Below are 13,616 nucleotides of genomic sequence, written 5' to 3'. Positions count from 1 at the left end.
GCACTTTCGTAGGCCCCAATTTTTCTATCATGTTGCAAGTATTATGATAAACATTTTAATGCACTGAAAAAGAATATACTATGCATAAATATCTAATTTGTCCTATATTTTAGTAGCTTTTTGCCACACAAAAAGCCAACCTTCCATTACTAATGTGGAGTCTTATACGCCATAGGCACTTAGTGAATTAATCAACAAATCATTCCTCAGTATGACTTACTACGTTAACGAGAATACCTATGCCACTAGACAATGAAAATGTTCCTAACAATCACAGCATCAAACTGAAAATCCTTAATTCTGATTTTTTTTCTTTATTTGAGGTGCTTTATATGCTCCCTCAACTAATAACCTCAGTTCCCAATGAGAACACAAACTACTTATTGACAGCAAGAGTGTCATCCACCACCATTGCTTGCATTTGGTGAAGACTCAAAAGCAGGTAGAGAAGAGGGAAAGCTTTATGGTGGCAAAAAGGGAAGATCCATCCTGATGGGAGGTTGCTGGCATAGAGAAGTTAAAGGCAGGCTGATGAGAAAATATCTACCCCAAATATCAGTAAAATACTAATCTGAAACAGTAAAATACTAATCTGAATATTACAAAGTGATTACCAGAGTCTAAGCATAACCTAAAATTGTTTAGTCTGTAGTTTACTCAATATTATATATAATACTGGATTCCAGTGCACACCTTTGAGGAAAAAACTTTATTTATAGGATTAGCTAAATAAAAGGATTATTACACTATTTTAATTCATAAAAATCTATTGTTCTTATATAAAATTACTACTGCTAACAATATTATAATTCTAAGTATTTTTGTTTATAAATAAATGTCAGATATTTTAGAACTCAAAGTCAACAACTATGTACTCTGTAAGAAAATTTATTACCTCAGCTACAATTTCATGCAATTTTCATAAAAAGAAATTAAACCCCTTACAGATTTATGTGCTTTTCTTTATTTCTCTTTTCTTTCTTTTTTCTTTTCTTTTCTTTTTTCTTTCTTCCTTTCTTTCTTATATGGTTTTTAAAATCTCTCACCAGGCATTTTAATACCATTTTTCTTTTATCATTACAGAAGTTTTTAATTATCAGCCTGATTGCAAAGTAAAGGTACTCAGATATAAGGCAAGTCTTAAATGGGACATAATTCTTTACATTCTAGTTTTAAGGAAAACTAAGAAAAGTTTAAAGTTATACTATGAGAAAAGAAATAAGGGATGATGTGGGAGTTACCACTTTTGGATAGAGTAAGCAGAAAACTGAGTAGGTGAGCACAGATGCCTGGGATTAGGTTGCAGTAGGTGACAGACTGATTAACTGAGTTGTCTCTACCACCAATAAGCATATATCCCTCATATTAGCAACATTTGAGGACCTCAATTTTACCTATAAACCAAGGATCTTGGAATATATAACCTCTAAATTCCTCTTCCAGTAAAATACCATATGAATTCATGGATCTGAAGATCTGAGATGGAAACAAGAACAAAAAAAGTCATACCTTTGTATTATCTTTTACCTTTGTTTTACTTTGGATTTTTTCCCTGGCTTCACGAAGACCTTTCTGAGTAGGACCTTCTGGTGCATTTCCTTTTTCAGAGTTAGGGCCAACTACAAGATAACAGAATTTATTCTTAGTATCTATACTGTTTATCTACAATTAACATAATTTTAACCAAAAATATAAAAGCCAAAATCATGATACACATATTTTTTAAAGTATTAAACCAAAAATATTAAAATACCACCAAAATGTTTTAGTGAGGTATCAAATTCATTTCCCCAAAATACAGGATGTCATTACTGCAAGGTCAGTAAAATGGCATGATGAGCCAGTTAGAGAGCATAGGAGCCAATCTCCAATTACATTATATCCAAATTTCTGTCATGAGATTTATGGGCACAAGTAAAGTTGAAGAGGGTCAAAGGAGAGAATGGTAAGCAATGACAAAACTTCCCAAAGTGGATAATAAATAACAGATTTTTAAAAGAATATTATATTAAATAAAATATTTTTCTCAATGTTGAGAAAAATAGAAAACATTAGATAATATTCCAATGAAATTGTAACATTACTCTCCAAACTCTCATGGACATAAAGGACAGTCCTAATAAAACCACCTGAGGGAAAAATAAAAGTGACAGGGGAAGACTCTTTCTTTTACACACTTTTTCATATACATATGCCTATTTAGGTATACATAATTTCTCCCTATATTTTCTAAACAGGAAACGAATTGTAAATAACTAATAAACTTATAAAAATTAACTCTTAAAAGAAATAACTAAATGTTCTAAATTATAACACTAGATTTATAATAGGCAAAAGACAAACACAAAAATATCTGGATGAGTCAAGGCTCCCAAAAAATTCTGAGGTAATAAAGGCAAGGAAGCACAGAGCCAGCATTTAGATTTTTTCTGACCTGACTTTTCCTATTCAGTATAAGTTTCAGACAAAGGAGAAAATTTCCAAAAATAACATAAAAACAGAATATTGAATAACACAGTTCTACAGGAAGGTACTTAAAAGACTTCAAACACTTGGGTATCCCGACTGCCTATCCACCCTGAGTGGTGCTAAAAGTTAGAGCCCCACAGCATTTGGGAAATATGTGAGGGGGTAAGGCAACAATTTCAGCTCACTGACATTACGGAAAAATTTTCACTGCCAGTTCTCCTCTATTTTATATTCCTTTTCAACAACCAACAGTGACATCCTGATAATAATTTAAAATAATAATAATTAGCATTTATGCCTCATTGAGCTTTTACTACATAACAGCCACTGTTCTAAACAATTTGCATGTATATTTCATAAAATGTTGTCAATAATCCTGTCAAGGTCACTACCGTTTGTTCTCCTTTATATATGAGGAGAATATATATATAGTAATATCTACAGGGAAGTAATGAAAAAGCAGTAGAAAGAGAAACTCAGGATTCCAGCAGATAATTCTAAGAACATGTGCAGATTCAGGTAGCATATGAAATATTACTAAGCACCACTTCATAAGAGAAAAAAAATCGAGAAGGAAACAAACAAAATGTTATGGATAACAAATGAAAGTAAAAAACCAAAAAGGTTTTGGTTTATAAGTATCTGTAGTTGTTCCACAACAAAAAGAAATGTTCATAGTTAATCATGATTTTAGGAAAATGCTGAACACTTGGAACCAAAATGAGAATAAACACTGCAGGGATCCCTGGGTAGCACAGCGGTTTAGCACCTGCCTTTGGCCCAGGGCGCGATCCTGGAGATCCAGGATCGAGTCCCACGTCGGGTTCCCGGTGAATGGAGCCTGCTTCTCCCTCTGCCTGTGTTTCTGCCTCTCACTCTCTCTGTGTGTGACTATCATAAATGAATGATAATAAAAAAATAAACACTGCATAATACATGTAGAATTAGCTGAGAAATAACACTTCTAAACTATTTCTCCATGTAGCAAATATAAATGTGATTTCCACTCTTCATCAGATAAACATCTCTTTTACACAAAGATTTGTAGAACAAATACGAGGCTCAAACATTAAAGTCTGTGTCACATTCATGGTTACATGCATATAATTCTAAAATTCCATACATTGCTTCTTAATGTTTAGTAATATCCTAGCAAATTCCATGTCTCTATCAGCATCTTTCAGTTTCTCATGCCCAGGGCTTATTAATGACAAGCCTGTATTACTGATTGGTGGGGTGCAGTTTCCCAGATTTTACGTGGGCACAGGCAATATCTTAAGGAAAGTATGATTTCTTAAGAGAAATAAACATCAAATAAACACATTTTCACTTATAAAAATTTATTCATTGTACCTCCAGTGCTATATTTCACCCGTTCAACAACTCCTTCATGTATGCACTCAATTCAACCAATGTTAACTGAATACGTTCAGGCCCCTCATTAAACAGCAAAAATGCATGAATATATTCATTTAACAAAATAAATATGTAGGGACCTACACTGTGCCAGTCACTAACTCTTTTATGGGTAAACCCAGCTGAAAAGAGAATTTAACTGAAAAAAGGTTTTAAAGAAATTATCCACAATTTGGCCCAGAAAGCTAAACAGAAAAGATCTAAGAGATCAGGACACACATAAACTAAAATGGGATCAACTATATATCTAATTGTAATTCGGAAAAAGGCAAATAGGGGTAAAGGGAGAGAGGCTTTGCTTTAAACTTACTTTATTTTTACTTTAATTTTACTTTCTAACCTAGCCATATACTCCATATAGTCATAAGAAACTGACATCTTGTAATGCAATTCTGAACAGCAACAAAATATCCAACTTAAAAAGCAGCAATTTATTAAGCTAAAAACCTTATAGAATACATTGCTTTACTGTATATGACATCTTTCCTTTATGAACCTCTGAAGTTGGTTTTCATGGTTGTTTTTCACTTCATTTAACACTTCTAATTTCTAGCTGTTTCTCCTGAATTCATAATTTTCTATCATAAGTTATAAGATGCATTAAAATATAATTATACATCTTTATAACTTGCTTTGGAAATAGACATTTTTGCATTCAAATTGCAACCTTATAGGAAACCAACATAATATAAGTTAATAACCAACACAAACACATCAGAATTGGCATATTCATAAATTTTTTGAAATTAATTTGTACAAAAAATGGTTTTATCTCATTAATATATATTAAAGTACTTTCTGTATAGTGTCCTATAAATATTTGATATATATTACATATCATAACAAAAAAAGAAAAATAATACAAAGTTGTCACTTCAAATATCAAATCAATAATAGTTCACTATTTCATAGTTTCTCCTAGGAATTTTTCTATCATTCTACATATAATATAAAAATAAAGGGGATCCCTGGGTGGCGCAGCGGTTTAGCGCCTGCCTTTGGCCCAGGGCGCGATCCTGGAGACCCGGGATCGAATCCCACGTCAGGCTCCCGGTGCATGGAGCCTGCTTCTCCCTCTGCCTATGTCTCTGCCTCTCTCTCTCTCTGTGACTATCATAAATAAATAAAAAAAAAAAATTAAAAAAAAAAAATAAAAAAAATAAAATGTAGAATTAAAAACCTTCTTCAAGTGAGAAAGTTCAGTACTGAAGTGGTAATACTATCCTCTCTGGGTAGTACAATTATGAATAATTTTAAAAATAAGGATTGTCATTTAAAAAATTTCTAAAATAGGCATATCACTTTGATAATAAAAAATATGGTATATTTAAAATTACTTGATTACTCCAAATCAGTTCAATTTTTGTCTTACTCTCTAAATCTAGATTGAATAACAATTAATAATTTTTTCCCAAAGTTCAGAGTAAATGGTAATCAATTCATTTTTCCTCAACTACAGGGTGTATAATACTTAATTTTAAGAACCTCTACTGCCATACCAACCTCTGCCCAAAATAAATGGATAGATTTATAGATGGATGACAGGTGGACAAACAAAATTTTTAAAACTTAAACTAAAATAAGCAAATGGAGGAGGGTAGTTAAATATATGCCAATTATTGTGAAGCATGGCAGTATTTATAAGAGACGACCAGTTAACTAATAAAGCAACTTCTCCTCAAATTAGTGTTCCTGGCTACGTAAGGTTCCAAGTTGATCAGGCAATCAGAGAAGTGACAGAGTCTGACCCAACACAGCCAGATGCTAACAACAGAAGCTTGGGAAGAAGAACTGCAAGTTCCATATTGAACACTAGAATGCATATTTATAAAGATCATAAAATCATTCAGGACAGAATTTAAGGAATTAATTTTATTCAGGTAGTTGGGCTTATGCAGTTAAAAAAATCTATTTCTTCAGATCAAAATTTATTCCTTTTGATCAAAGCCACTTGAAAACATCACAAATCAAAAATAATTTACAAGGTTGATCTTCAAAGTGACTTAGAAAAATATACAATGTTGGGATCCCTGGGTGGCGCAGCGGTTTGGCGCCTGCCTTTGGCTCAGGGCGCGATCCTGGAGACCCGGGATCGAATCCCGTATCGGGCTCCCGGTGCATGGAGCCTGCTTCTCCCTCTGCCTGTGTCTCTGCCTCTCTCTCTCTCTCTCTCTGTGTGACTATCATAAATAAATAAATTAAAAAAATATATATACAATGTGTTCATTTAAAAGTGTATCAAATAATAGAATATAATTTCATAAAGAAGTTATCAGTAAACCATTAATTTTAACAGAGATGTCAAGAATACATACATAAAAATCACAAACTATTAGAGTAGAATGGAGTAATAGAGATTAACTGGTACAATCATCAACCCAATGCATGAAGTTCCTCAACCTTTAAGTCATCTTTTATCTATTATTTTTCACATTCTTTAGTAATTTGGAAAGTAAGAGCTCCTGAGGCTATGATAGTTTGGTAATATCCCTTCATATTTACATCTATATTCTTAAAAGTTATTTACATATGGGAACAAGTAATTTTTTTATCTTAACAAAAATGTATATTCTTTGAAAAAAATGCAATAAGGAAAAATGTAGAAAATAATCATAAGCAAATTTTGAATATATTTTGATGTGTATCATTTCTTTGCAGATATTTAATATTCATGAACTTATACTATATAAATGTTCTTATTTAACATTTTATTGACATTATGATGTGTTTTCTTATGCATGATTTTTAAAGACTTTCTAGTCATATGATCAATCATATTTATTTAAACATTCACTTGTGGTTAAAGATTAAGATTGTTTTGCACTGCTTTATTCTATAGATATGACTGCAATAAATATCCTTGTCCATAGTGTCTTTAGACATCACTGAGTATAACTAATATTTCTTTAACATAAAATATTAGAATAGGAGCTACTGAATCAAGGCTAAGAAAAAAATTTCAAATGTGAGAATGTTGCCTATTTCTCTTAAGTTTTAACTAATCATTGAACATAATGAATAGTCATCTGTAAATAGTAAGATGTTATATTTACCAAGAAAATTCACTATTTCACAGTCTTTCTATATTTCGGAGTCTCATCATTCCTTTTAAAATCAAATTTAGAAAAAATGAAAAAATAAAATCAAATTTAGTGAGGTACAACTTACATATAATAAAATGAATACATTTTAAATAGAGAATTGGGTAAGTTTTGGCAAAGAAAAACAGGCATATAACCACCACCAAAATCAAGATATAAAATGTTTGCACCACTTCCAAAATTATAATTTTCTTAACATTCCCATTTATAAGGCATGTACAATAATCATTGTATTTACAAGTCAATTTTCTTTTAAGAAATTAAAAATGAAAAAAACCTTAATCTTTATATTAACCAGAATATAACAATCTTAAGTCTCTACATTCAATCCTCGAGGTGAGTTTTCTTCTGGCATATTCTCTTTTGGCCCAAAGAAACTCCTTAGTATTTCCTGTACTTCAGAATGATTTGCAACAAGATGTTTTAGCTTTCATTTAAATTAAAAAGTCTGTATATCTGTATTTCATTGTAATTTTTGAAGAATATTTTATTGGATCTAGAATTCTGAATGTTAAATTTTCCACATTTAAAAAATGTCATTTCCGGGGTGCTTGGGTGGCTCAGTTGGTTAAGTGTCTGCCTTCAGCTCAGGTTATGATCCCAGGGTCCTGAGCCTGCTTCTTCCTCTTCTTCATGCTCATGCTCTCTCTTGCTATCTCTCTGTCAAATAAAACCTTTTTATAAAAATTTCATTTCCTTGTTTCTAGCCTCCAATATCTCTCAGAGAAATCAGCCTTTACTTATTTACTGTTCTCTTTTATGTTTTTTTCTCTCTTGTTGCTTTTGAGATTATTTCACTTAAATTTTCATAAGTTTGAATATTGTGTATCCAGGATTGATTCTCTTTTGGGTTTATAGTTAGCTGCTTTTGGGGGATCTGTAAGTTTATGTATTATATCAAATTTGGAAAATTTTAGGCTGACTTTTGTTTAATTTTTTTTAAGATTTTATGTATTTATTCATGAGAGAGAGAGAAGCAGAGACACAGGCAGAGGGAGTCGCAGGCTCCACGCAGGGAGCCCGACTGAGACTCGATTCTGGGTCTCCAGGATCATGCCCTGGGTTGAAGGCGGTCCTAAACCGCTGAGCCACCCGGGCTGCCCTGTTTAAATATTTTTATGCCCCATTCTTGTTCTTTTCTCCTTTGGGACTGCAATCACACATATGTTAAGTATGATAGGTTCAGTTTTTTTTTCTCTTTTCTTCAGACTATGTTTTAATTGATGTCTCTTAAATTCACTGACATTTCTGACATTTCCAGACTGTTGTGAACACAAAGTTTTCATTTAAGCTATCATACTTCTCAGTACTAGAATTCAATTTCCTTTTTTTTTGTTTCCACGTATCTGCTAAGATTCCCATTCTGCTAAGAGTCCCATCTGATCAATCAATGTCATATTTTTCTTTAAGTCCTTGATCATATTCAAAATAGCTGCTTTAGCATTTTTATTTTTTAAGATTTTATTTATTTATTCATGAGTGACAGAGAGAGACAGAGAGACAGAGAGACAGAGGCAGAGACACAGGCAGAGGGAGAAGCAGGCTCCCTGCCGGGAGCCCGATGTGGGATTCGATCCCAGGTCTCCAGGATCACGCCCCTGGGCTGAAGACGGCGCTAAACCACTGAGCCACCCGGGCTGCCCTGCTTTAGCATTTTTAATCCTCTATATCCAACATCTGGACAAGCTCAGTGTAACATTCTACTTCTTGATTTTTGTCTTGAATGTGAGTCACCTTTTCCTGTTTCTATAACATGTATTGAAAATTTTAATTACATACTAGGCAGTTTAGATAATAGATTATAAAGACTCTGGACAACTGTTTTCCTTTAAAGGGTGCTGATTTTTTTTTCTAGCAGAAGTTTAATTTTTTTATGATCACCTTGAAATTCTAGGCTTAATTTTATGCTTTGTTAAGGTGAGTCCATCAAAAGCCCTAAATTTTTCCCAAGTCTCTCTAATTTGGCAAGATTCAAATTCCAAATTCTGTCTTCCCTAGAAATTCTATGTAAGCTTTGTTTTTGGTTTTATAGGGCAGTACAAGTGTTATGTTAATATTTTACTATGATTATATCAAATGTTAATATGGCATTATCAAAGTGTTTATCAGGTCTCTCCATCCAGGCATGGGCAGAATTCCAGTATCTCCCATCTCTGTTGACTTATTGAATCCTTGTTCCCCTCTGAGCTCTATAAAATCTCCTCTTTCTAGTAAGTCTCAAGTAGTCTACATGTATAGCCTAGCTATCAACTAAAGACTCATAGTAAACTCCCTCACAAACCGGATCCCTGCTCATTGTAGAACCTTTTTATCTAGTGCACTTTCCTACAGATTCTAGTTGCTTTGAATGCTATGAACTATGATCTTTGTCTTTGCAGTTTATCAGGACTGGCATGCTCTTCTTGACTTCCACCTCCATAGAATTTGGTTTGGAAATTTCTGCAGGCAAAGCCATGATGGTGATGGTGCATCTCACCTTAAAAATGTTCTATCACTTGCCTTCTGTGATTTGTGCTATTTTCCAATGCCTAAAAGTAGCAGCCTTATAAATAGTTTAGTTTTAAGAGTTTTTTATTGAAAGGTTAGTTTGGTATCAGATACTCCATCATGGCCAGAAACAGAAGTCTTCCCATTACAGTTTACTCGTATCTTTTTCTAAAATTACTCTATACAGCACTGTATCTATACTCAATCTTTTCATTAACAACTTGATTTGTGAAATAGTCATGTCATTTATTCACCCTTAGGTAATCTCTAGCATTTTGAGCTTTGATCAGATTTAAAAATCACCAACCAACATTATGTCAGTTTTATCACATTTTACTTTTACCTCTAGTTGCAGAAGCATGGTAATTATGCCCTATTTCCATATGCTTCAGTGTTGCTTGAAGCCCAGAAATCTAAAAAGTAAAATCAAAAGATACAGAGTTATATACAAAATGACCCAAAAAGGACTGGATAAAATGCAATGTTCAAATATCAACTGCAAGATATAAAAGTATTAACTTCTTAGATTAATCCCTATATATTAAAAAAATTAAACATGAATTATAACAAAAGAAAAACATAATTTTAAGTTTAAATTCAATTTCATGGGTAATTATTAGGTATTCGTTTTAAATAAGCATCTGAAACATTTATTTCACAGAACAATTTCCTGAATCAAAAATACTTATTGCATACTTTGAATAATAATTATTCAATACTCTACTTTGAGAGAAGTTTCTTCTCTGTTGAAATTGCTTCACAACAACTTAATTCATCTTTCTGTTTATAAAAGATGAGGAAAGTATTAGTTGGGAAGTAAAATATGAAGAAACTTGTCTTTCCTGAAACTCTTGGCTCATTTTCCACCCATAGGCACTCCTTGTTTTATTAAACATGTTTTATAATTAAGAACATTTGTTAGTTTGGTAGCATATCATTTACCTATATTTCCTAAGCAATAGACTTGAATTAAAAAATTCAACCCTAGGGATCTCTGGGTGGATCAGCGGTTCAGCGCCTGCCTTCAGCCCAGGGCGTGATCCTGGAGTCCCATGATCAAGTCCCAATCAGGCTCCCTGCATGGCGTCTGCTTCTCCCTCTGCCTGTGTCTCTGCCTCTCTCTCACTCTCTCTCTCTGTGTCTCTCATGAATAAATAAAATCTTTAAAAAAATTAAAAAATCAACCTTAAAGAGTTCTCTCATCCCTCATTGTATGTGATTATACCACACAAAATACCATCTGTTTAATTATATACAGATATATATATTTTTCCTACCATTACTGAGTAGTAACATTCCTTTATTAATATAAAATAGCAGATAATAAATTATAGCCTATAGATTAATGATTGTGAAATACCTGACTGGAAAAAAAAAGTAAAAAATTTTTATCTATTCATGAGTGCCCAATGGAGTATAAAAATTTTAAATACTTATTTAGAATAGTGTAAGATTTACATAAAAGTTGCAATATAATACACAGTTCTTGTGTATTCAGCACCATATTCCCCCTGCTAACATCATGCATTAATATAGTGCATTTGACCCAAGTAATGAGACAATAGTGATACATTATTATTAACAAAGTCCATATTGCATTCTAATTTGACTAAGGTTTTTCTTTCTTTTTAAGATTTTATTTATTTATTTATTTATTTATTTATTTATTTATTTGAGAGAAGAGAGAGTATGAGCAGGCAGAGGGAGAGACAAGCAGACTTGTCTGGTGTTGAACTCAGAGCCTGATGTGGGAATCAATCTTACCACCGTGAGATCATGACCTGAGCCAAAATCAAGAGTTGGACACTTAACTGACTGAGCCACCCAAACTCCCCAAGATTTTTCCTAATATTCCTTTTCTGTTCCAAGATCCCATCCAGGATATATTTAGTCATCATGTCTTCTTATTTTTAAATTATTTTTAATTTAAATTCAATTAATTAACATATAGTGTATTATTAGTTTCAGAGTTCAGTGATTTTTTAGTTGCATATAACACCCAGTGTTCATTACATCACATGCCCTCTTTAATGCCTGTTACCCAGTTACCCTATCTCCCCACACCTCTTGTCTTCATCAACCTCCAGTTTGTTTCCTATAATTAAGAGTCTCTTATGGTTTGTTTCCCTCTCTGATTTTGTCTTGCTTTATTTTTCCTCCCTTTCCCTATGCTCCTTTGTTTTATTTCTTAAATTCCACATATGAATGAAATCAAATGATAAAGACCCCAAAAAGCCAAAAGAATGCTGAAAAAGAAAACCAAAGCTAGTGGCATCACAATTCCAGACTTCAAGCTCTATTACAAAGCTGTAATCATCAAGACAATATTATACTGGCACAAAAACAAACATATAGATCAATGGAACAAAATGGAGAACCCAGAAATGAACCCTAAATTCTATGATCAACTAATCTTTGACAAAGCAGGAAATAATATCTAATGGAAAAAAGTCTCTTCAACAAATGGTGTTGGGAAAATTGGACAGCCACATGCAGAAGAATGAAACTGGACCATTTTCTTACACTATACGCAGAAATAGACTCAAAGTGGATAAAAGACCTAAATGTGACACAGGAATGTATCAAAATCATAGAGGAGAACACAGGCAGAAGCTTCTTTGACCTCAGCTGCAGCAATTTCTTAATAGAACTGTCTCCAAGGGCAAGGGAAACAAAGACAAAAATTAACTATTGGGACTTCATCAAGATTAAAAGCTTTTTCACAGCAAAGGAAAGAGTCAACCAAAAAAAAAAAAAAAACCAACAACAACAACAACCTACAGAATGGGAGAAGATATTTGCAAATACTTATCAGATAAAGGACTAGTTTCCAAAATCTATAAAGAACTTATCAAAGTTATCATGTCTTCTTAGCTTCCTCTAGACTGGAACAGTTTCTCAGACTTACCCTCATTTTGATGATGTTGACAATTCTGAGTATTGGTCAGGTAATATTTTGGAGAATATCTATACATTTGGGTTTGCCTAATAGTTTTTCATGGTTATATAGGAGCTACAGATTTTGAGAAGGAAGACCACAGAGTAGAAGTGTTATTGTTAGTTCACGAGGGTATTTATCAACATAATTAAAGACTGATGATGTTAACCTTGGTCACCTTCCTAAAGTCGTAGTTGCCAGGTTTCTCCACTGCAAAATTACCTTCCTCCATTTCCACTGTACTTGTGGAAGCAAGTCATCAAGTATGGCCAACAATGAAAAGCTGAGGTGTTAAACTCCACTTCCATGAGGGAAGAATTATCTACACAATATTTGATATGATTCTTTGAGAGAAATATTTTTCTTCTTCCCCATTTACATATTCATCCACTTATTTATAGCATTATGAACTTGTATTTATTCATACTGTGGGTTATAATCCCATACTGTATTATTTATTTTGTTGCTCAAATTGTTCAAAATTTGACCACTGGGAGCTCTTTCAGGATGATTCCTGTAACAACTCCATTTGTTGATGTTTGACTATTAACAGTTTTTAAGCTTTACTTCCTACTTCCCTTAGGGCCCCACATCTGAACAAGCATTTGATATGAAACCCTGGATACTTCCTCTTTTACCACTGGTGGGAGATTCAAGCAATATATGTCCCTCCTCCCACATAGAAACTCTAATCTTGTTCCCAAACCCTAGCCACAATAAAAACCCCAAGCCAGTCTCCTTCCTTAGTTCTCTCAAGACTTTTCAGACCTGCATGTAAGGCATGTATTGCTATCCCCACAGAGCTCAATTATGTAATGTAAATGTTTGCATACCTTCTTGCTGTGTGTATACCAGAGTTAGTCTCAACATTCAAACCAAATTTGGTTGTCGATTCATTTAGGAAGTGCCCACAACAGTTCCATTGTCCCTTGATGTACCTCAATGTTTTGTTCAGTCTCTTCTCTTCTTTTTTTTTTCTTTTACTTTCTAAGCATTTCCTAGCATTCTAGTGCAACAAAATGGGTCAAATGTTCCAGGTTCATTTTTTATTTTCCCTGCCCATCTTATAATCAGCCACTTCCCCAAGGAGCCCTAACTTCCTTTTATTGCAGAATGGTATTAGAACAGTAATCTATGCACTGGGTATACTCATTTGCTATTGAAGTGTCATTACTTCTAGATTTTCTCAGCAGGCTGACCTAGAA

General features: G+C 33.2%; 1 protein-coding gene across 1 annotated transcript in view; it reads right to left on the bottom strand.

The window, feature by feature from the left end:
- SPAG16 (sperm associated antigen 16) overlaps positions 1-13,616 on the bottom strand; it is a 925,123-nt gene that overhangs the window by 858,832 nt on the left and 52,675 nt on the right. Inside the window, exons 8-9 of the mRNA XM_055345436.1 lie at positions 9,817-9,886; positions 1,510-1,619 (exon numbers count right to left, since the gene is read on the bottom strand). Coding sequence (XP_055201411.1) covers positions 1,510-1,619; positions 9,817-9,886 — 180 coding nt within the window. The remainder of the gene's footprint in view (positions 1-1,509; positions 1,620-9,816; positions 9,887-13,616) is intronic.

The sequence above is a fragment of the Nyctereutes procyonoides genome, unplaced genomic scaffold (assembly GCF_905146905.1).
Source record: "Nyctereutes procyonoides isolate TBG_1078 unplaced genomic scaffold, NYPRO_anot_genome, whole genome shotgun sequence".
Taxonomy (NCBI): Eukaryota; Metazoa; Chordata; class Mammalia; order Carnivora; family Canidae; genus Nyctereutes; species Nyctereutes procyonoides.
This window is presented reverse-complemented; position numbering and strand designations above follow the sequence as displayed.